The sequence below is a fragment of the Myotis yumanensis genome, unplaced genomic scaffold (genome assembly GCF_028538775.1).
Source record: "Myotis yumanensis isolate MYYU_CA2020_CCGP unplaced genomic scaffold, mMyoYum1.0.hap1 SCAF_11, whole genome shotgun sequence".
Lineage (NCBI taxonomy): Eukaryota > Metazoa > Chordata > Mammalia > Chiroptera > Vespertilionidae > Myotis > Myotis yumanensis.
Window position 1 is genome coordinate 14244382 of NW_027223762.1, and position 27482 is coordinate 14271863.

The window sequence follows — 27482 nt, forward strand, 5'->3', positions numbered from 1 at the left end:
TGTACTGATGGTGGCGAGTTTCCCATTCAAAACTCCTTCTGTGTGGGAAAGAGTGAACCACTGAGAAGAAGCACGGAATGCCAGGGGCGGCACTACCAGTCATGCTGTGGAGAGACGGCCAAAACAGCTCACTCACGGGACCTGTCAGTCCCAGGTGCTTCACATTCCTGTCTATTTAATCACCACACCTACGTCTGGGAGGAAGGTACAACTGAAAGGAAGAACGTCCACTACTGAGGTCAGTGTTACTCCGGACAATGCCGGAAGCAGAGCCTGGGGTAGACCGTGAACATGGGACCTGCTTGGTGAGACGGGATCTGAGCTGAGTAACCAGGGCCACTGTTGGCCTCGAGTCTCTAAGCTCACACCGGGCAGCATGATCGACCAGCAAACACGCTCTCGAAGCTTTTCAGACAAGGAGTCTGGAACGAACAAGTGGCTTCAAGTGAAACTTTAGTTCAGCTGACCTTTCGCTGCACCCGGATCCCCGAAGGAGCATCCAAATGTGCCGACTGCCGGGCTGGAACCCTGGCTCACCCGCTCATCAACCCTGTAAACTTGGGCAAGTTTCTTAATTCTGCATCTCGGTTCCCTCATGTGGAAAATGAAGATACAATCATCCCTACTGCAGAAGGTCACTGTGAGGAACAAACGGGTAAATGCATCTACGTGTGCAGAAGGGTGCTGGCCACAGAGTCAGTGCTGGTTACTGTGATGATGGAGGAAGCCATCAGGGAGAGAGAGGGCCCTAGAGGTTTTCCTGTAGAAAACTGCCTTTCTTTGCCTCCCAGGAGAGATGCTGGAGAGGTGGCTGGGAAGGGGCCACTCGAAAGGTGTACTGAGAAAACTCAGGGAGAAAGGGTGGCATCAGGCAGGGGAGGTGACATCCTGGCAACCTGTCCCAAAGGCAGACTCCCCTCCAGGAGCCAATATGCGTCCGGTTTGGGGGAAGAGCCTTTATCTCCATCTCACCCACCCAGGGTATCCAGCTGCCACCAGCCAGTAGCCTAAATGGCTGGGATCCAAGTAAAAGAACACACTCAGAATTTTTTAATTTATGCGGTTTCCCTTTCTTTACGTTGGGACAGCAACTAGATTGGTGCATGGGTCTTCCTTCCAGGGAATCCAATAAAGGTAAGAGAAAGCTTCTCAACCTGGAGGCGCCTTGGGCTTCACACGATTACAAACTGACGATGGATTTCTCTTGCCTTCGAACCAAGGCACCAGTTTGCCCACATCTTCAATACACACCCCGATTACACATTTGCTCCCAAGGTTGACAAGCCAGCCGGAAAGGGAGGTGAGGTGGGTGAAGGACGAGTGGGGCTGAGGTGAAGCAGGGACACAGCCAGCATCAGAGCAGAGGACAGATATGGTCTGGTAGTTCCTTGCAGTAACGAGGAAACCCACGGGCCTCGCCACACGCCACCTGGCCAGTGAGTGGCCAGATGGGAGCAGGACTCAGAGCTCTGGGCTCCCACAATCTGGTCCTCTTTCACCTCAGATGTGTAGGACCCCGAATCCCTCACCCACGTGGCCCGAGTCTGACTTCAGGACTTGCATGGGTCGGTCCTCCCGAGGTGGACTGTGTCCCTCACACACAGATCCAAGGGGGACCATTTGAGGACAGTGACCAAGCATAGACATGCAGGCTGGGAGTTGCCCATGGGGGACAGAGCCAGGGGTGGGAAGAAAAGGGGGGTAGTCTAGGCTGGAAGCCAGCACCATGTGTGTCCCCTGGTCTGGTGTGGAGCCCCCCCGAGTGTGGGCCTCGATGCCTACACTGCCCGGTTCCCAGCAAGGTTCCCTGCTCTCTGGTCTGCCCCTCCCAGTCCCGACATGGGGTGTGAATGTTGTTTCCCTCCTCAGAGGGGTTGCCATTGGGAACTGGCCCAGAAGAAGAAGAAGCTGTCTCCTGTCAAAGTGGAGCTGATTTATAGCTTTAATATTTACAACCTGGAAGAGGATCTCGGGGCCAGGCATCCTCCATGGTGAAATTGGAATAAAAAGGTTCTAGAACCAGCCATGACTCTGGCAACAGTTGCAATAGCAAAGTGCCCAGGGCACAATGGCCAGATTTCCCAAATCCGCCTTCATCACTTACTAGAGTGTAACCTTGGATAATCTCTCCAAGGCCTGGGCTTCATCATCTGTAAGATGAAGATAACAGTAATACCGCAGTCCCCGCTTCTCTCGGAGGATACACTCCAGGACCTCAGTGGATGCCTAAAAACCGGACCCTATATATACTATGTTTTTTTCATTCACATACACACCTTTGCACTTAAAGGAAGCACTTTATGGCTTCTCCTTGGCATTTCCAAATTGCAGCATCACTACTCTTATGCCTTGGGACCATTATTAAGTAAAATAAAGATCACTGAACACAAGCACTGTGATACCGAGATAGGGTATCTGATCACCAAGAGGGCTGCTGGGTGGCCACCGGGTGGGGAGCATGTACGGTGTGCTATGCTGGACAAAGGGATGATTCACGTCTGGGACGAGGCCCTAGATTTTATCACGCTACTTAGAACGGTGCACAACTTAAAACGTATGGGTTGTTTCTTTCTGGAACTTTCCATTTAGTATTTTTAGACCACGGTACCTGAAACCATGGAAAAATGAGACCGTGGGTAATGGGGACTACTGTACCTACTTTATAGGGCCTCTCAGAGACAGAAAAGGTGGGAGCAGGAAAGAGGACATCTGAGTCATGTGAAGGGCTGAGAAGCAGACTGACTCCCTCTGGACAGGCCCAGAGGCAGGGCAAGGAGAGACGGAGGAGGGAAGAGGCAAGGCAGGGGGAAGCGGACAGAACCCCTGATGCCATGATGCATTAGCAGAAGGGGTGGGAGCCAGAAAGACAGGCCCGCAAGTTTATATAGAAAGGAGGAACAAATACTGAGAGAGAGAGAAAGGTAACGTAAGTCAGTCTTAAAGGTGTATACTCCACACATGCACACACACACGCACACACGGTTGGGGAACTATGCTAGCTGAAATAGTCATGTGGACTTGCATCAGTCTCAGGTGGATTCAGAATGCTTGGCCTTGCACCCAGTGCCGCTGCTGGCCATGGGCCCCTCTAGGAGAGGCTGTGTCTAATCCAGCGCGGCCCCACCCTGCAGCCCAGCGCGCAGCCTGATGGCCGGGGTCCCAGGGGCACCCCATGTCGTCAGTTGGAGCAGACTGCACATCCTTCCATCTCAGCGTATTCTTCCATTATCCTTAACTCACCCTGCTGCTATGCAAACCCAGCAGTTCTCTCCAAAGCCGAGAGGAGAGACAGCTTGGCACTATTGTCAAGGAAAATATGCTGCTCACTCGGAAGACTGTTACTACGATAACCCTTACCTTCCCACAGATGAGCCTTTCCCCCCCTTTCCCAAAGTCAGCTGGGATAAGTACTATGACCCTCTGGTCCAATAAAGGCCTGGCAACCTCTCCCAGGGCCAGGCGACTAGGGACCTCTCCCCGAGACCCAAAGAACCCCACCTCCCACTTCCGTATGTAGCCAAAGACATCGAGTACTGAAAAGCCTCCACTTAGCTGGACACAGACGGGAAAACTCCCATCCCAGGGACAGGGGGACGCAGCATCCTGGCTGTTGGGATCCCCACGAGCAGTGCCCACACACAATTCAGAAGAGAGGGGTGTGTGTCACCTACTCAAAACATTTTACAAAATGCCACTTGAGCAAATTGTGCCATTCCCAGCCAGCCCTCCACCCAGAGCAAAACTGACACCTCTGCTTCCTTTCCTGGGTGACTCAGGCAGCCCCTCCTGTGCCCTGATGGAGCAGAGAGATGGTTCTTGGAAAAGTCAGGGCAAGTGGAGGCTAGTGGTGAGATGCTTCAAAGGCCAGACCAAGAATGTGGATTTTTGTGGTAGGCAATGGGGAGCCACTGAAGGCTGTAGAGAGATGGGGAGCAAGGATGATGCGATAGCATGCCGGATGGGGGCCGAGGGGCAAGGACTGTAGGCTACGGCTGTCATCAAACACAATGGTTCCCAACTGGGGCAGTTTTGTGGGCAGAGGCCAGGGATGCTGCTAGACAGCCGACAGAACACAGGACAACCCAACCACAAAGAATTATCTAGTCCCAAATGTCCACAGTGCTGACACTGAGGAATGCTGGCCAGGCGTGAGGAAGCCAAGGCAGGTGTGCAGGCCTGGAATGACAGAGCCCCTCGTCTCGCAGGATGCAGCTCAAGTGCAAGTCCTCTGGGAAGATGTCCCTGATTCTCGTGCATACGTTGAATACCATCTGGACAAAACTCTATCCAGAACACAGTTCGTATGAGAATGGCTGCTTGCTTGCTTGCTTCTTTGTGCAGTAGATCCCTTGAGGGGCCACGGAGGCCTGCAACCTAGCCTTTCATTTCTGCATCATCACAGTTAGCAGAGAAGTAGATGTTTGCTGAGTGAGTGAATGGATTCATAGATGGATGAAGATACAGTTTGTGAAATCGGTGAAACAGAGGAGGTTTCCAAAGCTGGAAGTGTTGATAAAATCTCTAAGAAACCACTTATAGAAAGGAACAGTGACCTGAGATCCATGGTGAATACTCACCCGTAATGGCATGAGAGTTGGAGAGAGGAACCAGCAAAGAACACAGGAACAGGGAGAATAGAAATGTGGGAGAATCTGGATCACACAGCCCCCAGAGCCAGGAGGGACATTTGCGAGATGGGTGTACTTTAGTGCATCCAGCAGGCAAATGGTACGGAGGTTGAAGTGGGCCATGTATTTGTCAGTGACCTTTAAAAGTGCCATTCTAGCATGGGGGCGGGGGGGGGGGGGAGAGTGCACTGGCCCACAGGACATAGAGGTGCTATGTTGATGAGTCACTAAGGCACCAGAAAACCTTTGTGATAAGGGGCGATGTGGTTCCTCCAGACCTGGGGGAAGCAGGAGGCAGCGCCCCAGGCCTGGTGCGGGCAGGATGGGGATGAACAAGGCCCTGCTCAGAGGCGGGTGTGGCAGAGGATGCTAATAGCTTTAGCAAAGCTGACATCACCGCCTAGAGCAGTGATTCGCAGAGCAGGCACTCCAGGCTGGAGCAGTGCCACCCAGCAGCATGCTTTTCTGTTTGCCTTTCGTATTCCGGAGTAGCTGTCCCACCCACCCTGCCTGACCCGGCCCACATTTACTGCCAGCACGTTGGGCACCAATGACATCCTCATTCAGCTGATCACTGAATGGCAATTCCCTATGGGCACGATGCTGCCTGGTAAGGCATCTTTCAGAGAAATTCCATGGAACCCGGCGGAGTGAACCCTGCCCCAGAGTGAGGGGGACATACTTCTCCTGCTCCGTTGCTGGGGTCTGGGTATAACTGGACACCTGGTGTCACATAAAAGCAGGCGACAGAGGCACACGTTCTTGAATCCCCAGCCAGTGACTCACCTGGGACTTTGCATCCTCGCCTTTGATCTTGACACAGGGCCTCAATTTGAGGTTGGAGACCTCCTGGTTTTTCCGCCTTTGAGACTCCAGGCACTTCTGGCGCTGTCGGATCGTGCCCTTCTGGATGGAGGAATCCTTGGGGACTCTAGGGGAAAGCCACAGGAGAGGTGAGAATCCGCTGCTCTTGGGACTTGAACACTAACTAGCAGCTGAAGAGGTGGGGGCAGTGTTTAGAGCAGCGGTTCTCAACCTGTGGGTTGCGACCTCTTTGGGGGTCGAACGACCCTTTCACAGGGGTCGCCTAAGACCATCGGAAAACACATATATAATTACATATTGTTTTTGTGATTAATCACTATGCTTTAATTATGCTCAATTTGTAACAATAAAGTTGGGGGTCACCACAACATGAGGAACTGTATTAAAGGGTTGCGGCATTAGGAAGGTTGAGAACCACTGGTTTAGAGAATGGCAGGGCATTGTGCCCTGAACTCTGCTAGGGAAGAGGATACCCCAAGGAATAAGGCAGCCAGGAAAGACCCCAGAGCCAAAGGTCAGATGGAGCTGGAATGGAGCCAACCTACGAATTCTACATCCTCAAGTCACACCCAGGGCTCAGACCCCAGCCATTGAGAAACACTGGTCCTCGTTAACCTCAGTCCCTCATGCTATTGGTTAATATCACTCCTCTGCTGATTTGAAGGATAAAGGGGAGCTAATTGGATTTCTCTATATACATACACCCCGCTGGCCACAGGCCATCCCTTATCCAGACTGAATCAGCGAGGGCCTCTCCTTGCAGCCACAAAGGCTCACACAGTAGGGCAGATACCTGAGTTCTGGGTAGACATTCTCCAGGTACCACTTGAAGCTCTGGCACTGTAGTTTCCTCCTCAGGTCCAATCTGCTCTCAATGCTGGGGGCAGAGAGGATGCAACACGCTTTGTCAGAGACAGAGGCCGGGCTGGGAGGCACATGGCACACCCTGTGCCCATGCTCGGCGCCCACATCGCTCTGGGGGGCACTGGAAAAATGAACTGAGAGAGATTTCTAGAGCTCCAGACAGCGCTATGGAAACACTGAGCAATAGCTCACAGTGGTGCAGTAACGACACCAAGGACTTGTGCTTTAACTTGAAAATGGATTTTGGGGGTGTTTTGACTTTTCATTAAAAGCAAGGCTACAAGGACATTCGGTGTGTTGTAATAATTCACCATCGCACCTCTGAGTCTAGTTACTCACAAATCCCTTTTCGGATTCTGCAGTTGAAATACCACCCACTACTGCTCCAGCCTCAAAGAATCCTCTTCTTTGGCTGGTTCTGGGGCCTTGTCATGTATTTGTTCACCAAATATTTCTTGAGCTCCTATTATGTGCCAGCCATTGTGCCCAATGTGGGATATAATGATGAGCTTTTGAGCATTAGAGAAAGGTAATGAATTGAGTGATTCCCCACCCGATGTGGACGTGGGTGAGCGCGCAGAGACTGTGGGAGAAACTCAGAGTGTGCCCCTGCTTGTCAGGTCAGTGGAGGTGAACATGAGGACACTGAAGGAAAAGTGGGTGTTATCTAGACAAAGCAGAAAGAGGGTGAGGCAGGAGCCCTCGTAGAGGCAGGGAACTAGCAGAGAGAGAGAGAGAGAGAGAGAGAGAGAGTAATGCATGTAAAAAAGTGAGCTAGTTCTGTGGGCAGGAGCAGCTCTGTAGGAGGTGAACATATGTGTGTGTGCAAATGTATGTGAGAGGGGGGATGGAAGAAGGGAAATGAGTGGGATGAGAGATGAAGATATAGACCATATCGTGTCTTGTGAGGCGAGGCTCTGTGGAGGAGGTGGGTGGGACTTTATTTTAAGGGTAATGATGCAACTGATGGGTTCTGAGCAGAGCATGACGTGATGTTTGTACTTTAAGAGCGTCCTACTGATGGCGAGTGGGTCTGATGGGGCAAAGCTGGAGGCAGGGAGAGCAGTTAGGAGGCAGTTGCAGAAGCACGGGTGCTGACCATGATTTCAGGTATAAAAGTAGGGTCTGGGAATGGAGAGAAGTGACAGGTGCAAGTCCCTCCACTTCTCTCCATCTGCACCAGTCCCTTACATCCAAGTACCAAAGGGACATCTCCATCTTGTCCCTCTTGGGCATCCATACAGACTGGCACTGCTCTGTCCCAGCTATGCCTGCTGCCCCTAAGACCACTCTCTTGGCACCAGGACTTCTTACATAGCACTAACCACATTTCCTCACCAGGCTCTAAGAAACATGGGAACAGGAATGGAATTTTTTTTAAGTGCTGAATATTTCGTGTTTAGCAGGCACCTGGGTGCTCAGTGTACGAATGAGGCAGTGTTATCATGACCAGGTGACAGCTTGGATGTGAGGGGAGAGGGAGGAGTGGAGGCTGACACCCAGATTTCAGACTTGGGCAACAGGATGCAAAGAAGAGCATCACTGAGAGGGGGATTATGGGATGAGGAGCAAGTTTAGGCACAAAGTGGGTGAGTTCAGTTGGAACTTGAGTTGGAGGAGCCTGGAAGACATCCAGGTGGAGACGTCCCGTTGAGTCTTGGGTCTAAGGGACCGGAGCGCATAGGAGAGGTCCGGGCTTAGGGACAGACGTGAGCAGCAGCAGTAGAGAAGTGGTGGCTGACGCCAGAGAGAATGTGCAGGAAGAAGAAGGCTTATGACAGATCCTCAGGGAAGACCAACATATAAGGCTGCATACGAGACGGAGAAGGTGGAGCCCGAGCAGCAGACAAAAGCCAAGACAGTAGTTATAGAAACTACAGCGGTGCACTGGGCTGAGAGGGGTTGGAGGGGAGGAGTCTCAAACTAACGGGATAACACAGAGATGGTATGGGGTCCAAGGGAGTCATGGGTGAGCCAGGTAGGAGCAAGCAAGAGGACGGGGGAGGGGCAAGGCCTCAGATCACAGAGGGGGCACAGTGGACAGCGAATGCAGGCAGCTGATGGGCAAAGCTCGGCTCTGAAGGAGCAGAGGACAGGGTGTAGGTACTGAGCCAAGTTGGATTGAAGGAGAGTTTTTATAGAGTTTTCTTTGTCCCTTTTCCTTTAGAAAAACATTTTTATTGATTTCAGAGAGGAAGGGAGAGAAATAGAGAGATGGAAACATCAATGATGTGAGAGAATCATTGATCAGCTGCCTCCTGCATGCCCCCTACTGGGGATCAAGCCCCCAACCCAGGCATGTGCCCTGACCAGGAGTCAAACTGTGACTTTCTGGTCAACCAACCACTAAGACACACTGGTTGGGCTTCCTTTTCTTTTTCTTTTGAAGATGTAAAAGGCTGAATAAATTCAAATGCTGACAGGAACCATGCAGCAGAGAAGAGGTGAGAGTGGAGACACATGGAGGGCAAAGTCCCCTAGAGCAGTGGTTCCCACAGTCTGCACATTAGAATCACCAGGAGGGATGGGGGGCCTTTAAAATATTCCACAGCCCAGGCCACACCCCAGACTAAATCAACTCTCTGTGAGTGGAGTGGAGGCATCAGTAGGTTTTGAAGCTCCCCCGGGGATTGCAATGTGGGGGCTATTTTGGGGACCAGCACCCTAGAACCTCGCTCCTGAGTTGAGGTCCTCTAACCAGCCCCACAGGGCCACCTGGGAGCTTATCTGAAATGCAGCCCCACCGAACCATCATGCACATTTCAACAAGATCCCCGTGAGGTCTGTGTGCACATTAAAGTTTGATAAGCTCTGAGCCAGGAGGCAGGCGGAGATGAATCCAGGACGTGGGAACTCGATAAATGTTGATTTATAAATGAATGCAGGCATGAAAGGTGCGTCTGGAGTGTTGGTGGAGGGCTGGCCTGTCACCGCAGGAAGCACACCTTGTCCTTGGAGAGGAAAGAGATAGAGAAGGATGGTGCAGATACAGTGAAGTGGATAGGTTGGTGTGTCTTGGGAAGTTGATAGCATCTATTCCATCTATAAAAGAGAAGGTGTCATCTACTGTGATTGACAGGAGAGTATGGACTCGGCGGCTGGGAAGAACGGAGAAGATTTAAATGGATCTGGAGGGAGAACGCTGGCCAGGAAAGAGGGGGACCAGTAGGCATAGCGAGGGCCTCCTGAGACTGATGCTAGAGAGTGTCATGTCAGCAGCACCAGGGAGGAGGAGGAGTTAGGCTTGGGTGACAGAGCACCAGGAGGAAGGCACTCCGACCTGAAGGCGCTGAGGCAGTTTAGTCCCACATCCTACCTTTCCGTGAAAACCTGGGAATATCAGTCCACTGGACAAGGAGAGCCCACCCACGGAGCTGGTGGTCAGGGTTGCCAGACAGTCATTCCACAGGCGCTGCCTGAGCCCTGCCCGCCCAGAACCCGGCAGGAACCAGAGGCTGTGAAGGGAGAGCCCCGCAGCCTGGGGCTGGACGGGCTTAGTAGCTGACCAGCTAAGCGAAGGCCTGTCAGCACCCGCTCGCCTCGGGCCTGTGAGCTGGGGCTCTTCTTGACTCGGCACCAGTCAACCGGAGGGACACTTACTCTCCGAAGGGCCTCTCCAGGGCGAACGGCCGGGCAGCATAAAAGTACTGCTTGTATTCATCCATCCACACTTCAGCTGTCCGCTTGGTGTTCCTGGGGAGGACGGGGGTGTCAGGGAGGTGGGACCTGAGAGGAGCCGGGACGTACCCAGTTAAAATACACACGCATGGCCCAGTTGGCACGGCTCAGTGGTTGAGCATGACCTATGAACCAGGAGGTCACGGTTCTGTTCCTGGTCCGGGCACATGCCGGGTTGTGGGTTCGACCCCCAGTGTGGGGCATGCAGGAGGCAGCCTATCAATGAATCTCTCTCATCATTGATGATTCTATCTCTCTCTCCCTCTTCCTTCCGCTCTGAAATTATATGCTATATATATATATATATTTAAAATGCACACATGTGAGCAAGTTGGCAGCATCACCCAGGCGGGGGCCACCATGGTCCAGTAACTCTACTCTTCCCAGGGTGCTGAGCCCAGCCCCGTCCCACCCAGTCTCCAATGGTACCTTCACCCCAAGACATCAGGTTTTCGTAGTAATGACAAACTCTTCCCCAAAAGATATGGAACCGCAAATTACCCAGAAACTGAACTTCTGTGACTCTCAAAAAAGAAACCATAGGAAGAAAAGAGCCAGGACAGCCCGGCACATCCACATGGCGCCAGTAGCCAGGAGGAAAGAGCAGGGCCGTGCTGCCACCTTGCCCCGGCCTCCCCGTTCCTGCTCCAGGTGCTCCCGCTTTGCACAGAGGGTGTGGGGAGGCCCCAGCTCGCCAAGGTCTCCCTGTGGTCCAAGCGACTAGCTGCTTGCAGGTGTAAAGAATTAAGTAATCAAGCCATCTCAGACATTGTGCTAGAGCACTCTTAGGTTATTTTTAAAATCAGGTATTTGCTCTGAGTCTGACCCTAAAGGACACAGAAAGAAGTCAGAGAGGGAGAGAGGCACTGAGAATGTCATCGTTCAGCGGTCAAAGAGGCAGGGACACCGGGAAGAAGCCCGGAGCACAGAAACATCACATTAGAAGACAACCGGATGCCAGGGGCACTGTGGGGAGCAGCCCCTGCTGAGGCCCTCGGCAATGAACTTGGGGCTCACGAAAGACAGGGTGCTCCTCCAGATTTCTGGTTCTATTTGGAGCACAGGCATTCAACAGAGGGCTGTGGCGAGCCCTTCCATTCAGGCTGATGGGCCCGGAAGGAGTTATGCACACGCAGCCCAGTTCTTGGGGCTCTGAAGGCAGTCCTTGTCTTATTGACCCTTCCACTGGCCGAACCGTCAGCAAACTGGAAGCTTCTCAGGGGATACTGTACCTCATTCCTCTAACCCCGGAATGACCCACTGGTGGGTGCAGGATGCCACTGGCCAGGGTCCAGGCTCAAGGGCAATGGATGTTCTGGAGCCCCAGGCTCTGCCTCTCATTCCCTAGCTGGCCCCATTCTACAGCACAGCCACAGCGCTTTCCTATGTCCCCAGCTCATCCTTCCCTTTGAAACACCCCAGAGCTGAGGCAGCCCCACCTCTGTTCCCCGCTGCCCCTGCCTGCAGGGTTTCTCATTGCCCACCCTTGCCCACCACGTTTCTAAAAGGTGTTAACTTTCCCATGACTCAAACTTACACCTCCTCTGAGCCTGCTGTGTCAGAACGTGACCCAGACCTGTTCATAAATGTGAAAAACCGAGCATGGAAGTATGCAGAGGAGGAAAGTGACACCCTAGAGCAGCAGTTCTCAACCTGTGGGTCGCGACCCCTTTGGCGGTCGAACGACCCTTTCACAGGGTTCGCCTAAGACCATCCTGCATATCAGATATTTACATTATGATTCATAACAGTAGCAACATTACAGTGATGAAGTAGCAACGAAAATAATTTTATGGTTGGGTCACAACATGAGGAACTGTATTTAAAGGGCCAGAAGGTTGAGAACCACTGCCCTAGAGGAAGAAAAACACCGAATGAAGTGCTCAGTCCTCCTTCCCCCAAATGGACCAAATCAGAGGAAAAAAGGGAACAAATAGGTGAGAAAATGAGTAAAGACAAGAGGATTAGGGAAAGGGAGAGAAGGTGATAGAGAAAAAATGAAAAACAGGAAGCAGGGATACATGGATTTTTTATTTGAAGGAGGGGAGAAAGGTTGAAAGAGAAGAAATCAAGCAGAGAAGGATGCACGCAGGGAGAGCAGGAAAAGGCACGTGGACACCCCTGGGTCACCGAGTCCTTCCCGGCCAGGACAAGAGGGCACTAGGTGAGGAGCCCAGGGCCAGCCCTGGAGCAGGCGTGGGCCTTGGATCCCCTGTGCCTCCCATTCCAGAATCTTCCCTGGTGACTCAGCAGGCCTTCTAGAACTCAGGGGCCAAACCGCTGCCCTTCCCTGACCCCAAACAACACAAAATGCCCAGAACCTTGAGCCCAAAGACTTAAAGCCCCCAAGGCCACACATGGGGCCTTGACAGCCTGGGGGTCCCTGCCAAACGCTGGACGGGCAGCCCTGACCCCCCTGCATAGGAAGAGGCCCAGAGGGTGAGCCATGTGGCTCCTGACCACCAAGAACACTTGGGCAACCTGCCGGAGAACCCGGGCAGACACAGCCCATCGCCAGGAAAGCCGCCACTGCAGCCCCTTTGTAGCCCCCGGATGTGCACTTACTTTATATACGTGTTGGCATTTCCGTCCGGGAAAACATATGGGTGCTTCTTCCGGAAGACGTGGCCCACTCGGCTGCAGGGGACGATCTCTAGGCTGCCCCCACACATCCACACTCTGAAGGACATTTCTGCAAGACAGCATGCCTCCCGTCACGGCTCTGCCTCGAGGGGGTGGGTGGGCACAGGAAGGCAGCTTGGAGGCACCAGGAAACACCAGGCTGAGGAGGCAGTCAGGGCCCGCTGCACCCCGCTGAGGAGGATGCAGGGCTAACAGCTGTGCGCTCCACGGGCTGGGCAATCTGATTCCGCATCCACAAGTGGGGATGCTGATAACTCACACCTGGGAGGGTGGTGCGCGCTAACTCGGGAACAGTGGCCTGCGTGGAGGAGGAGCATGTATCTCAATCAGCCCGGGAACACGTGCAGGGCGGGGCCTGCGATGCCTCAGTCTGGAGAACAGAAGCCTTGTGGCCAGGAGAGCGCTGCTTTTGGACACGAGGAAGGTTTCAGTGTGGAAGACACTAGACTCCCTCACAGAACCCCAGAGGGTTAGAATCAGGACCAAGGAGAAAGAATTTCCATTCGAGAATATGGGAGAAATTGCTGACAGTCAAGATCCAGATAGAAGTGGCTGTCCCGGAGCTGGGGTTTCCGCACTCCGACAGGCCAGCAAACCACACGGCCGGTGTGCAAGCAAGAGGACCAGTCAATTCCAGCAGGCACCTCCCACACCCAGAGTGCAGTTCTCCTCGCTGCCCCTCCCCCCTCCTGCTCTGTCTCCCTTCGTTCCAACTACCCAAGCAGGTGACTGATCCTGATCATCATCTGCTTTGTCACTCACAGTCCTCAGCCACCCTTTACCTGTCTGTCCCCTACTGCCCCCTGCTGTGTGTCCCTGGAAAAGCTACTGGTTTGCAGACAAGACTTCCTCCGTTGTTGCCACCTTCTCCACCCGCCCAGGTGCTGCCAGATGGGCTACAGCGCATTCCCAGGAAGCTCAGGTTTCCCTCGAGCGGGGACAATGTGCACATTACGATGAAGAAAGGACTCCTCAAGGTTGAATAATGGCAAGAACATGGGGTGGGGAAGAAACGGGAAGAGCGTGGCTTTGGGGTCAGCCGCGTCAGTGGGGAACCTGCTTGCCCCGGCTGAGGCTGGGTCTCCTACTATGTCAGACAAAGATCATAAAAATACTCCACAGGGTCACTGTTGACAGGAAATGAAATCTTGAGAATAACTGAAAACTCTCAGTGCGGTGGGAAGATCAGCGGCAGCTATGCAGCCAGTGTCTTTAGCACACAGACACCGATGGCATCGCCCACCTCTGCCCATGTCCAGCTCCCTCCTTCTGCCAGGGGAGGCATTTGAAATTCATGGACCAACATCTGAGACTTTTACTCTCCATCAAGGTCCCCGGTGCACAGTGATCTGGCGTTAGGCGGGGGCAGTGGGGATTGTGTGCCCCAAGCTGATGCCTGCGGGAGACTAGGAGCAACGAGTGGGCTGAGCTGACTGCACCGCCGCCCCCCCCGCCCCCCCCCCCCCCGCACCTTGCAGTGAGTATGCCCAGGGGCTGAGGGGCTCGTCCAGGGAATTATGTTAGCACGTGTGAAGTTAGTCTCCGGAATGTCTTCCCTTAGCAGGTGTGAGATCTACTGTGCTGCCATGGACGCCTTCCCGGGATCTCAAAACACGGTCTGCTCTTGTTCCTAAAAAGGAACACACTCTCATCCCTCAAAACGAGGGATGGGGGCCTTGCCTACGAGATATAACCTACACACCCCATGCCAGCTTTCTCCCAAAAATACGCACACGTTTCCGTTATGGTCTCTTCTTTTCCACGTATTCAAATGAGACATATGTTCCCTCCTCATTTGCAAAGTGAGGCCTCACCTCCAATTTATGTCTCAATCCTATCCCCTTCGCCCCCTGACACCTGCTCCCTTCCCTGTGTTCACATGGCCCAGCACGGAGCTTTTCTCTGAATCTGCTGACCCCCCTCCCCTCTGCCCAGCCATGCACAGGGCCCTGCCTGAGACAGTACTGTCACCTGACCCCGCCCTTCCCACTCCTCTGGTCTCCTAGCGTTCATTCTTCACGCCAAGGCTCTGAGGGTCTTCCTGACACGGCTTCCTCATCCGATCCCCATGTTCGTTCCAACACTCATGGGGATCTCACCTCCATCCCACAGCCCCAGCTCTGCTTGGGCTCCACACCAGCGAGGTGCACTGGACGCCATCAGACGCAATGTCTCCTCTCCCCCCACCCCCCACAGCCTGCCTCCTCTCCTCTGCCTCTAAACCCGTGCTTCCTGCTCCTCGTTTTCCCGTCTGCTGCTTTTACCTCAATCTTCAGAGCCTCTCAGCTCCACACACATCGGCCACGGGAGGAAAACGACCCCTTCGTGTACCTCTGGCTGGGTTTTGTTCCATCCTCCCTCCAGTGACAGCTTGTTAGTCACCCCAACATCCCAACAGCCTCTGGGGCGCGCACCTGGGCACGGGCTTTAGCGAGCAGCCCCGATAAGGAACAGAGCAGCCTGCTTTCACTCTGCTCTCCAATCGGGGAAAGAGGTGACTTTTCATCAGACTCAGGGGTTCTTCTCAGGTGAGGCCATTTCCCTCCCCTGGAGCCACCAAGCCTGGGAAGGGCGAGGCTGGCGGGAAGGCTGGAGGGCTAAACCATTCCAGCAGGTCCCACACCATCTCCTCTAACAAACGCTGCTCGCAAGGAGCCTGAAGGGGAACTGGGGCCCTGCTTCTAATTAACCTTCCCAGGGAGATGGCAGCGGGGTCACTTCCTATTGCTGCTGTAACAAATGACCACACTCACCTAGTGTGTGGGTTTGGCTGGGCCTCTGCTGAGAGCCTCCCAAGGGCAAAATAAAAAAAAATCAAGGTGTAGGACGGCAGGATCCCGCTCCTGACTGGGGGCCTGAAGAACCTGCCTCCAAGCTCATCCAGGTTGTTCAGAGCTTAGTTCCTGCGGGTGTGGGGCTGAGGGTCCCTCTTCCTTGCTGGCTGTAGGCCAGGAACCTCTACGTCCACGCTTCCCCCTCCTCTTTCAAGCCAGCAGTGGCCAAATCAGCCTCGCTCCTGCTGCCCATGTCTCTGCCTTCTCCTGTTCCATCACTTCTGCCTCCAACTGAAGAAAGTTCTCTGCTTCTGAGGGCTCACGTGATCAGACTGGGCCCCTGGATAATCGGGGCTCATCTCCTAACGTCACGGTCAGCAGCCTTCATCACATCTGCAAAGTCCCTTTTGTTGTGGGAGGTGAAGCCCTGACAGGTTCTAGGTGACACGATGCTCTCCTTGCCCCAGCTTTGGCCAGCTCTCTTCTCCAAGGGGCCTTGACCCTGGCCCCTGTCCTTGTTGAGCCTACATTTCCCAGTTGCAGCGAGAATCCTGCTGAGCCAGCTGAGAGGGCATCCCCCACCCTTGTAATTTCCACCCACCGACCCCCTCCCTACCTCCTGTTCTTGGATTCAGAGTTGACCCATCTCCCTACCTTACTGCCAGTCCTGACACCTGCTGTGAGAGTCCCGAGTGAAGTCTTCCTAACCATTTGAACAAGACTCCGAGTCACTCTTTCCTTTGCACGGGGGTTAGGAGTGGGTATCTTTTGGGGCAGGCCATTCTCCCTACCACTGTCTCCACCTTAAAGACTTGGAAAGAGGCTCAGTGAAGCAACGTACCTATTCCAAGGACACAGCCAGTAACAACTAGAGGATTCAAACTCTGGCCCATCCGATCCTGCAGCCCATGTCCATACACACAGTGTGTGCGCCAAGCCTGACACACCCTGACGTCCTCGACTACATTCTAAGGGGGGTAGCTCCTCTCCAGGCCTCACCTTGTCTCTTTGCTCAGCACTGCCTTTGTATTTGCTATGCTTTAGAAATCCCCCATTCTAAATCCAGGAACCCCATGCTCACCCTTCATATATGTGCTAAGGCCTCCTTTTTTTTTTTTTAAGAAATGTGCAACCCCCCACCTACACACACACACACACACACACACACACACAATGACTGAGCAACAGCTTCCAGTGACAAAAAGCTAAAGGTGAGGTGCAGCTGGAAGTGAGTAGATGTATCAGATATGCTGTGCGTCCTGTGTTATGTAAATTGGAGTCTAAGCATGCAATTTTAATGCAAAACAACTGGGGGGAAAGGCTAAAAGCCACATTTCCCTGAAGCCTGCTCCTATGCTAAACTGCAGGTGTAATTGTCAAAACTATTCAGCTCCCCTTAGAAACACTTTGTGGGAATAGGCACCTTACAGAGCGCAGGCTGGGTGAGGGCATGGGGGCCGGCTTTCGCAGGCAGCTGAGGCTGCTTCCAGCAGATGAAAGTGAGAGGGGCGGGCAGGGGCAGCGTGCCACCGAGGACCCGGGAGGTCACCCTGGCCAGAGCCTTTCTCAGGAATCTCATGGATTCTGTGCTGTGAACTACAGTCAATGCCAGTAGGCAAACACGCCTGGCACACACAGCACTCCCACTCCTTGGAAAGGAAGCACCTGTTCCCGCTGTTGTTTTTTTTCTCCGTGAGCTCCGTTTAATGCAATGAGACCTGTTGTGCATGGAGCCTCACAGACGCGACATATGTTGACCTTCCCACCCTGACTCCTCTTCCCGGTCTCTCGCTTTTGAGCACAGAGAGCAGATTCCACCGTCAGGGCCTTGCGGACAAGAAGCTGGATGAGTGTTCTTGCCTTGTTCCAAGTTTAGCAGGAGGCAGGGCGGCAGGCACAGATGAGTAAACACAAATGCATGGGAGCGCTCAGTGCCAGGGTGAACAGGAGACCCAGTGCTAGGGGCACAGAGCAGGGGGGGGTTGGGGAGGGGGCGACAGAGGAGGCAGGGAAGGCGTCTTAGTCCTGGGGTAGGTGCCCAGTGCTGTGCTCCTCAGCTTGGTGGGAAAACGGGGCTAGGTCACTGGAGTCTGGGCCGTCAGGGCAGAGCCTCTGGACTGAAGGCTGGAGGGGCCCAGCTGAGGTGCGTGGGCCTCGTCCTTAGGACAACAAGCAGACAGTTGGTGGCTGCCAGGCCTGGGAGGGTGGTCGAGACCTACATCTCAGAGAGAGCACTTTGGCAGGCATGTGGGAGGATGGCTCTGAGGGGAGAAGACTAGAGGCAGGGGCCATTCAGGAGAGTATTGGGGATGAAGAGGGGAATGGATGTGAACAATGGTGGGGGGGTCAGGTCTCGGGACTTGGTGAGCTGCCTGGTCCTCAGCATCCACTTGGTCGCTGGAGCAATTCCCTGGTGGCCTCCACCCTCTCAGCAACTGCTCCTTCCTCTGGCACCTCACCTGGCCTTCCCCTCAAGGACTCGCCACACCCTGGCGCGGAACCCACTTCACTCTCACACATCTCCTCCACGTCTCAACACCATATCTGCTTGCAGCTGAAGCATCATCGCCCTCCAACCCCATCAGAACCCTGATCATCACTCCCGTCCTGCACGGACTCTCCCAAACGCCCACCTTCATGTCCTCAGGTGCCCAGCTACCCTTCCCCACAGCACTGATGCCGTCCACACGCTGGGTCCACCATAGGAAAAGCACTGCATTTCCTGGCATATGCAACGCTAAGAAAAAGAAAGCCAGGTGCTGGCACCGGCTGTAGTTGTGGAATGCTGGGAGGGGAGAACACCACGTGTCCCCGTGACAGCTGTCTGCACCGCCTTTTCTGTGATGGGGTGTAGACTGCCTCTGCCCCACCTGTGCAGAAGCCCCCACTACTTCCCCATTTGAATCAGCCCCAGATAAGGCAGCCGACTTGGAAGCGACCACATGAGATCGCCAGTTGATCTGAGCAGATGTGTGTCAACATTGCTACACAGAGAAGGTACTGGTGGGCGGGACCGAATGTGCCATCATTAAAAATAACGTGTTCTCTGAGTCCAAATGGGCTGCCCCGTGGAAGAAGGAACACACTCACGTTGTGAGGTTCAAAAGGACATAAGCCCCGACAGACAAAAGCGAGAGGGAGGTGGGCTTTGACGTAGAAGAATTTTCTAGTGCCTCAACACAAAATTCTCAGCAACGGAACATGCTGAATTGTGAAGCAGCGACTGCATCACCGTAGTAGCATCTGAGCAGAGATCGGACGACTGCTGGCTGTCAAAGTGTCGCAGAAAGAATCCATTTGGCGGCTGGGACAAAAGGCTAGAACTCGTCACTAAAGGCCGTGCTCTGATCATCAGGACATCGGCCGGCTCCGCCCAGAAAGAGGGAAATCTCATCCCCATTGAGAACAAGGGTGGACCTGTCTTTACTAGTAAGTCCTCCTGGGCCGGTGCCCGCAGATCTGACCCCAAACCCCACCAGAGGTCCCTTCATGTTCCGGGACTGGGTCCAAGACAGGGAGTCAGTGTGGTTGGGGGTTTTGGGGTTTTCTGCTTTGTTGGCCAAGCTTCCAATCTGGCCCCCGTGTGGCAGGAGACAGACTCTTCTGATGGATCTCCCCGCACTGCCCAGTTTGGGAGAACAGATGCGGTGGGTCAGGCCAACAGCCATAAATTCCCGGGAAATAACTCTTAGTGACTGAGGAAGATGCCATAAAACACTCTGGAGGCAGGGACAGGAGAAAACAATGGCAGAGGACAACGCACCAGATCACTGCTAACTGCCTGGAGAGCCCCATGCATCATTCTCCTGGCCTCTGCCCCGCTCGGGGAACCCGTGCCAAACACAGTGCCCGGTGCCCAGGGGGGAGACGGGCCCCCAGCACTACAAGACTCGTCCTCTTCCCTTACCGAGTTACCGAGGCCTCCTTTGTGGCAGACACTATACTAAGCACTCAGACAGCTGTGAACAAAGCAGACCCAAATCCCCGCCTGTGTGCAGCTCATATTCTAGTCATCTCTTAGGACTCCCCTGCTGGAAGGAAGGAAGGAAGGGAAGCTAACATTTCTCATGCCCGTGTGGTATGGTGCCTGGGTTTTTATAGACTTACCTCAATGGATTTTCACAGTGACCCCAAGAAGCACCCCAACATTATGCCTTAAATACACAATGAAGCTGGAAGGCCTCTCAGTGTCATCAATCAGATGGAATGGGCCTCCGACCGCTCTTTCTGCAAACCGCAGCCCTCACCACGGTGGCTGCTCCTGGCCCGCTGCTGGCACAGTTTTGGAACCTTAACCCAGTCCCTCCACCCCACCCCACCCCACCCCTTTCTCTGCACTGAAAGATAAGGACAAGTTGCCCCCAGAGTCTCTGTAGCAATCACCCCAGAGCCTCCTCATTAACCCAGTGCTGAGTGCTATACGCCTAGAGCAGCCAACAGATGTGAGCCAGATGTTTCCAGTGTCACTGTCTATCCAGCTCTTCATTCTTCCTCTCCAGTCTCATTGCAATTCCAAATTCTCAAAGTTCCGTGTTCCCAGCTCATGCCTGCCTCTGGCCCTGGGCGTTTCTCTTTGGTTTTCCTGGCTATTGCAGCTCCACTTCCCCCTCAGGGTCTGCCTGGTCCTCAGCATCCACGTGGTCCCATGGAGCGAGTCCCTGATTGCCTCCACCCTCCCAGCAACCGCTCCCTTCTCTGGTGCCCCACCTGGCCTTCCCCCAAAGGAGTAACTTAGCCCTCATTCCCTGACCCTTTTTCCCCGGCACATGTGGTCCCAGGACACACCTTCCCCACCCCAGCTCCAGGGCACAGAGGCAGTAACTCACCAAAGTTCTCCCCACCCCAGATGTCCATGTCCATGTCATACTTCCCCAGGAAATTGAACCAGGATTTGTCCATCACGAAGAGCCCTCCAGCTATGATGGGAGTCCTGTGCATAGAGAAGGGGAAGATGGAGCATCAGCTCTGGGAGGGGATCATTTGTTACATTCTTCTGCCCTAGCTGCCCAGAACTCCAGGCCATTTTCTTACCATTTTTGCTCCTCTTCGGGGAGGCCAATGTTTTCCATCTCACCTAACACACGAACTTGCTCCTGGAGTTTTCCCTTTGATTATAAATCTCCTGACCTGGCAGACAGGCTAACTCACACATCAGCACACCTGCCATGGGGGAACCAGGGCTCGCAGACCCCCGGCTGCTCTGAGGGCCGCCTGCACGGGCCTCCCCCTGTCCCTGCCCAGCAAGGCTCTCTGGGTTGCTCACTATTGGGTATGGGGGCCGGGGGCCACTGACCAGGCAGAGAAGGGCCAAGGTAGCAACTGTCAACAGCGCGTGCATTTCTTGAGACTGAGCTCCTCTCCCCTTTTTCCTTTTTCCCCTCTGTTACGGATTGAGTTATGTCCCTCTAAAGGTTGTGTTGGGGTCTTAACCCCAGTACCTCAGAAGGTGATCTTATTTGGAGAGAGGGTCTTTACAGAGGTAAGCAAGTTAAAAGGAAGTCATTAGGGTGGTCACACTGGGGCCTGGAAGAGAGAATGTAGATCAGGACAAAGTCTCCCTCGGCCACACCAGCCACTGTCACGTCCTCATACAAAACAGAGTAGGTGTGTTAGCTGATCAGCCGCAGTGGCCAGGCCTCGGTGTCAGCCTCCACTTACTGCAAGGGCTGACGCCACCTTCCTGGGCTTAATCCTGACATCCAAGACCTGGGCTCTCCTCCTGGCCCAAAGGCACCATTTCTCCTGTCAGAGGCTCAAACAGGACCCTTTGGGACCCTCCTGTGCTTAGCAGGAAGCACAAGTACATCATGACATGTTTGTCGATGGACAACCTTGGGCAACTCCCCAGCACAGTCCTCCACCAGCCCCATCTCCTTAATAGAAGTTTCCATGAGGACAGAAACCTAAAATGAGGGCAGAAGTGGCACTGGCCTGGCAAAGGGCTCTCTTGGTCTCTGCCCAATCTTTTGAGCATCCAATGCTGCACACCTCCCTCTACTGTGTGAGAGCGGGAAGGAGCAGGAGGGAATGAATCAGCCACCCACCCTGGCCCTGACTCACCTGATGGGCTCTGAGGGGTCCAGGCGCTGAGCCTTCTGTTCTGGGGAGAGCTGCTCCCACTGGAAGTGGAGGCTCCAGTCAAACCCTAAAACACAGCACCCTCTCGGTTGATCTGGTCTCTCCGGTGTACCTGCAGAGCTCGCTCATTCTGTCCCTGTTCTTGAAGGGCATGCATATACCCGGGGAAGCTGGTCCCAGGGATACCAAGTCTCACCCCACTGAGCAGAAGCAGAGTCACCTCGGCCCATTTCCCTTCTCTTTTCTTCTGCCTCCTGCCTCTCTGCACCTTCTCTGCAGTTAGGGATGAAGGGGAGAGGGTACAGGGGGCGATGTAACAGAGCCCCAAGGGGACAAGATGGTCAGCTATGGAAGTGGCCCTTGGTCAGGAGCCTCGGGAAGGTGGAACAGGAGGTTTGGAGGGGCAGAATCACCTAAAGTTGGTCTTAGGATGGGGGTGGCACTAGGTCTGGGTGTGAGGCCTGCGCTGGAGCAGAGCTTGGGGGCTGAGAGCGACCTGCCCCTCCCCTGTGGTAAGGGCCACATGGGAGCTACTGACATTACGGGATGCAGGGCTGGAAGGTCCAGACAAGCCATGAGGAGGCAAGTTTTGCTCCCTCTCCCCCTGGACAGCAATGACCGGGAGGAACCGAAAGTGCCCCCGGGAGAAGGCATCAGCGCACTCACCCCCTCTGAGCTCCGTGGCCGACTCGATGTAGCTGAAGGTGTCCAGGTTGATGATATCGATCACGGGGCACACTACCCGCGTGTAGTCCTGCCAAACAGACCTGCGCTCAGTGTGTGGTGTGGGGGGAATCGGGGAGCTTGGCAGGGCTCCCCCTGGCAGTGCCAGAGACTGGTTTGGGGGCCTTGACCAAACACTTTCCTCCCTGTGTCTCAATGATCTCATCTGTGAAATGGGGCACCGGACACTGTGACCTCTCTAGTTCCGATGCAGAAAGTGCTAAGACTCCTGGCACAGTGGCCACCCCAGCACAGTGGAGACAGACACAGCAGAGGCTGGCTGAGAGGGCTGGGCGCTGAGGAAGGGACATCAGCAGGGGGCTCCAGAAGACCTTCACCACCAGGGGGCACTCAGGAGGCGGAGGACAGAGTCAGGTGGAAAGGTGACCTCCAGCCTGCAGCCCCAAGGAGCAGCCTCACCTCTGGGAACCTCCTGGAATTTTCAAATACTTTTGTTCTATGCCTATGTCTCTAGGCAAGTTGATGACTAGCGTTTCCAGAAATTCCTAACTTCAGTTGTTGCCTGTGATGCTCACGAATCTGTACCTCCAGCCCTGACTTCCCTCCTCGCCTCCAGACGGGTCCGGGGTGCGGGGAGCCACTGCCATGTGGATTGCACACAGCCTTGCGGTGGTGGCTTCATCACCTCCCCCATTGCGCTCCCTTCCCTCGGTTCCCTATTTCTGTCACAGGACCATCACATATCCCACTTCCTCCCCAGCACTAAACTAAGAAGCTTCATCTCTGCCCATGACCCAAACTGCTCCTCTGAATGACTCCTGCCTCTCCTTTATCCCCTCACACCTGCGTACTACAATGGATTCCCCTCCCGCCCCCTCTCACCCTTTCCCTTCCAGTCTACAGGCGGCTGACAAAGTCATGTTTCTCATATGCAAACCTCACTCTGCAGCTCAACAGCTAAAGATCTGCGCTGCCTGGAAGAGAAGGTTCAAACTCCTTAGCCTGGCATCCAGGACCGTCAAAAACAGGCCTGCATCTAGTTTTCCAGCCTCACTGCTTGCTACTGGCCCCAGGCATCAAAGACATCAAGAGGACAGTCTCGAAATCTGCAAGACAAATTCACTACCTCTCGGGGGGGCCGCCAAGGCATTGTATATATTTTAAATGTTCCCTAGTTCTGAGTGAACACCCGGTACCTGGTGTGCAGGAGGGGATGCTGGGCCCCGTGGGCAGTGAACTAGCTGTGGGCAGGGAGAGTGGATGGCTAACTAGAGCCCAGCAGCCGAGGAGAACCAGACAGGACCACTTCTCCAATCCTCCGCACCCACACCCCTGGCTGGCACAGGTGGGAACCTCTGTTTCTCTTTGCAGCCATTTAATTTCCTGGTTCAATCTCTCTTCCAAATGAGGTTGTCTTCTTATTTTAAGGTCAGATTCACCAAGTGCCTGCTTTTACGTTCACAGATTTAATCTGGCCCTCAGCCTCCATGTGTGACTCATCCTGACAGTGACAAGGTGCCTCTGAGGCCAACTGGCCCACGTGGGAAAAATGCTCATTTCCAATGCATTGCTTCCACCTCTGGGATGTGCACAGATGCTTTCTTCATGGTCGACACAGCACCTGCCCAGCTGCCACAGTTCTTTGGGGCTCCTCGTAGGCCACTGTCATCATGCATCTGTGTGTGTGTACACACACACACAGCTGTCCACACCAATATCTACGCACAGACACACCTCTAAAGACATTCTTGTGATTTGAATTCTGAAATGTTCTCAGGAGATCAGAGACTGACCTTTTATGAGGCTGATAAAACCCACATTTTGCCTTTGCTTGCTGAGTTTTGGGGGCTCTGCATCATCACCAAGTCCTGTATAGGCCCTTGTACTGAACAATAAAGGACTAACCTTCCCCAAAGATATGTCTGGCCCTTGCCCAGTGCCTTTGAGGTAACTTCTAAGCCCTTGAGATGTCCTGCCTGTAAGAATATCTCTATTTGCTGGGAGCCTTGGGTTGCACCAGATAGGCTATGCTAACAATGTTATTTAGGATGAGCACCTTGGCCATATGGTCCCAACTCAACTTGACTTCTGGAGGTGCATGGACAGCATGGGGGTGGTCAGCCATGTCTGTGTGACTGACCCCAAGAGAAACCCTGGACAACAAGGCTCAGGTGGGCTTCCTGTTTCGCAACACTCTATGCATGATGCCACCATCCCTGCTGGGAGAAGTAAGTGCTGTGTGTGCAGGAGGACTGGGACAGGACACTGGAAGTTTGTGCCTGGAGCTCTCCGTGTGTACCTTTTCCCGTTGCTAATTTTAATCTCTATTCCAGTGATGGCAAACCTTTTAAGCTCGGCATGTCAGCATTTTGAAAAACCCTAACTTAACTCTGGTGCCGTGTCACATATAGAAATTTTTTGATATTTGCAACCATAGTAAAACAAAGACTTATATTTTTTATATTTATTTTATATATTTAAATGCCATTTAACAAAGAAAAATCAACAAAAAAATGAGTTCGCATGTCACCTCTGATACGCGTGTCATAGATTTGCCATCACTGCTATTCTTTTTAAAAAATATATTTTATTGATTTTTTACAGAGAGGAATAGAGAGTTAGAAACATTGATGAGAGAGAAACATCGATCAGCTGCCTCCTGCACACCCCCTACTGGGGATGTGCCCGAAACCAAGGTACATGCCCTTGACTGGAATCGAACCTGGGACCCTTCAGTCCACAGGCCAATGCTCTATCCACTGAGCCAAACCGGCTAGGGCTCTCTATTCTTTCACTGTAAGAACATGACTGTAACAGCTCTGTTATGTTTCAAGGCTTTCCAGGGAACTCTTGAACCTGAGGGTTCAGTATTTGGAAATTGAAATGCAAAAGGAAATGCTGTTTGCTTACCTCATCCATGGGCTTCCCCAGAAGCCACCATGGGCTCCCTGCCCCCAGGGCTGGGACAGGCTCTGGGACATTCTCCCTATAAGTTCTGAGGGGTTCTGTCCCATTATTCCTGTTACAATTTGGTCACAGCCTCTGTTTAGAGTCATGGCGACCAGATAAGCAATGAGAGGTGTTTCAGGCTAAGTGGTGTGTGGAGCCATGACCTTGAGAAGGGGCGGCAGGAGACTATAAACGACCCATTGAAGCCAGGACACAAATCTCTCTGAGTGACCCTGGGAGGGGAGGTCGTATCTGCTCCGCTATTCTATTCCTCAGCCCCAGCCCAGAGCCTGGTGGGCAGCAGGTGTTCAATTGGTGTTGCTAAAAGAAGCTATCTATTAATTCCTGCCGAGGGCACTGTGTCAACGGCTGGCAGCAGGGAAGGTGGGTCAATTACAGCTGAGCAAGATGGCGTCTCCCCTATAGGCTCCCCCTATAGGAGGAACTCTCTGTAAAGATACTCAGAACACATCACCGGTCCCCACCTGCATGCCCCAGGAGGCTGTATCTTTAAGGCTAGGTCCACAGGTAGGTCAAGCAGGCAGCTGGTAGAATCCCTGGTAGACCTAGAACTACAGCTCCTGTCTCCCTCCCTTCCCCACTCAAATCCAAGCCCAAGCCCCACCCCTCCACTGGGAGCCAATGGCCATCAATCATTACTGCAGTCATACCTCTCATTTCTGCACCCATTCATGTCATAAAACCACACTGTGAATGGGAGATCAAAAAACTCCTGGAGACTCATTCGCTGGTTTCTTCAACCAGCATTACTGAGCACCCACTGTAGTTTAGAGAAGGTGGTGGACAGGTGAGGAGAGTTTTAGGATGAGGGAGGGGTGGGGGCAGGAGAGGGCCCTCAAAGAGGTGATGCTGTGACAGGAGACCTGGGCTCCTATTTGGGTTCTGCCATCTAAAAACACAAATGACCTTAAGCAAATCAGCACACACCGAGGAAGTCTGTTTCTTCATCTATGAAGCGAGGACAAATCAGTATTTGCAAAACTGTCCTGCCTTCCCTACAGGGCTTCTGGAGCGAATAATTAGGGAGAGCATGCAAAAGGGCTTTGAAGCATGTGTAAGCCATTATTTATATCAACTCACCAAATGCTACAGGATTGAAATTTCTTTCTTAAAAATCTTTTTTTTTTTTTAGTAAAAAATATGTAGATAAGGAAGGAGAAAAAAAAAAGAAGCCTATGTTTTTTTTTAAAAAACACACCAACTTGGTGCTTGTTTCAAGCATCATGTAATTGAAGGGGAGAGAAGGGAAATGGAGATTTTCCATGTGGAAAACACCCGCCCAGGACAGCTTGACAGCTCAAGCCAGCCTCTTTCTTATCTCTTCTCTACTTTTGAAAATCCCAAACCCCAATTACAGCTTAAAACTTCCACTTCCACTCATAAGATCAAATCACATTTTACTCTGAGACAAGACACACACAAAGGCACGTGGAAATGCAGGCTGACACTCACCCCCACTCCTCGTCCTGCAAGGGATGACTTGGTGGAACCACTCAGTCAGCAAGAGTCAGGGTCTGGTGGCAAGCTCTGCAGGGGCAGAGCAAGGACCACCATCCACAGTTTGTCTGACCAGCCCTTTGCTACAAAAGCTTTCGGTCAGACAGGGGTGGGGACCGGGGTCTTAGCCTGGGAGGCTGAGCTCAATGTGGGGCCAAATGACTCGCAGGAGGAGGAGCCCTAGGTGGCAGCCACACTCACAGGCAGGAAGGAGGAGACGAAGGCTTCCTCTGCCTACAGGTAAGGTGGCCAGTGGTGCAGAAATGAGAGCATTTTCCAGAGAGGGCTTCTGAGATGGACTCAGACCCCGGGAATGAAGTCTCAGGAAAGCCAAGTCCCCTAAACACATCCTGCAGGGACAGGTCAGCCTGGGGGATCCTACAGGTCAAACACGAAGTCACCGCATGACCCAGCAATTCCACTCCTTGGTAGACACCCCCAAAGAATTGGAAGCAGACACTCAAACAAAAACTTGTACCAATGTTTGCAGCAGCACTAGTCACAATAGTACAAAGTGGGAAACAGCGCACATGCCCATCAGTGGATGAATGGGTAAACAAAATGTGATCTATACTGTGATGATGTGATACAGGAAGAAATATATATTCGGCCTTTGTTCCTGGGTCATCCAACAGAGCTACTAACACCCTTGTAACTTCCTGAGCGAAGGGGTGAGAGGAGCATCTTTTGTGCATCAGCCCCTCTCACTATACCTGAGCTAATAGTAATCATAGGCTCTTAGAGGATGGGGGCTGGTGATTAGAGGGCTCTGCCCCCCTCACCTCTCCCTCCAAGCTCCCCCAACCCCACCTCAGGGAGGGGACAGACACTGGAGGTTGAG

The 27482-nt window shown here is 53.3% G+C and overlaps 1 protein-coding gene across 2 annotated transcripts in view; it reads right to left on the reverse strand.

Annotated features, from left to right (window-relative positions):
- The window catches only part of GALNT14 (polypeptide N-acetylgalactosaminyltransferase 14), a 182115-nt gene that overhangs the window by 4572 nt on the left and 150061 nt on the right, over positions 1-27482 (reverse strand). Inside the window, exons 7-13 of one of the 2 annotated variants that reach the window (XM_070428404.1) lie at positions 22157-22244; positions 21473-21557; positions 20239-20342; positions 12561-12687; positions 9918-10010; positions 6247-6330; positions 5415-5559 (exon numbers count right to left, since the gene is read on the reverse strand). In XM_070428404.1, the coding sequence (XP_070284505.1) occupies positions 5415-5559; positions 6247-6330; positions 9918-10010; positions 12561-12687; positions 20239-20342; positions 21473-21557; positions 22157-22244 (726 nt within the window). The remainder of the gene's footprint in view (positions 1-5414; positions 5560-6246; positions 6331-9917; positions 10011-12560; positions 12688-20238; positions 20343-21472; positions 21558-22156; positions 22245-27482) is intronic. The other variant, XM_070428405.1, reaches the window with a different exon arrangement.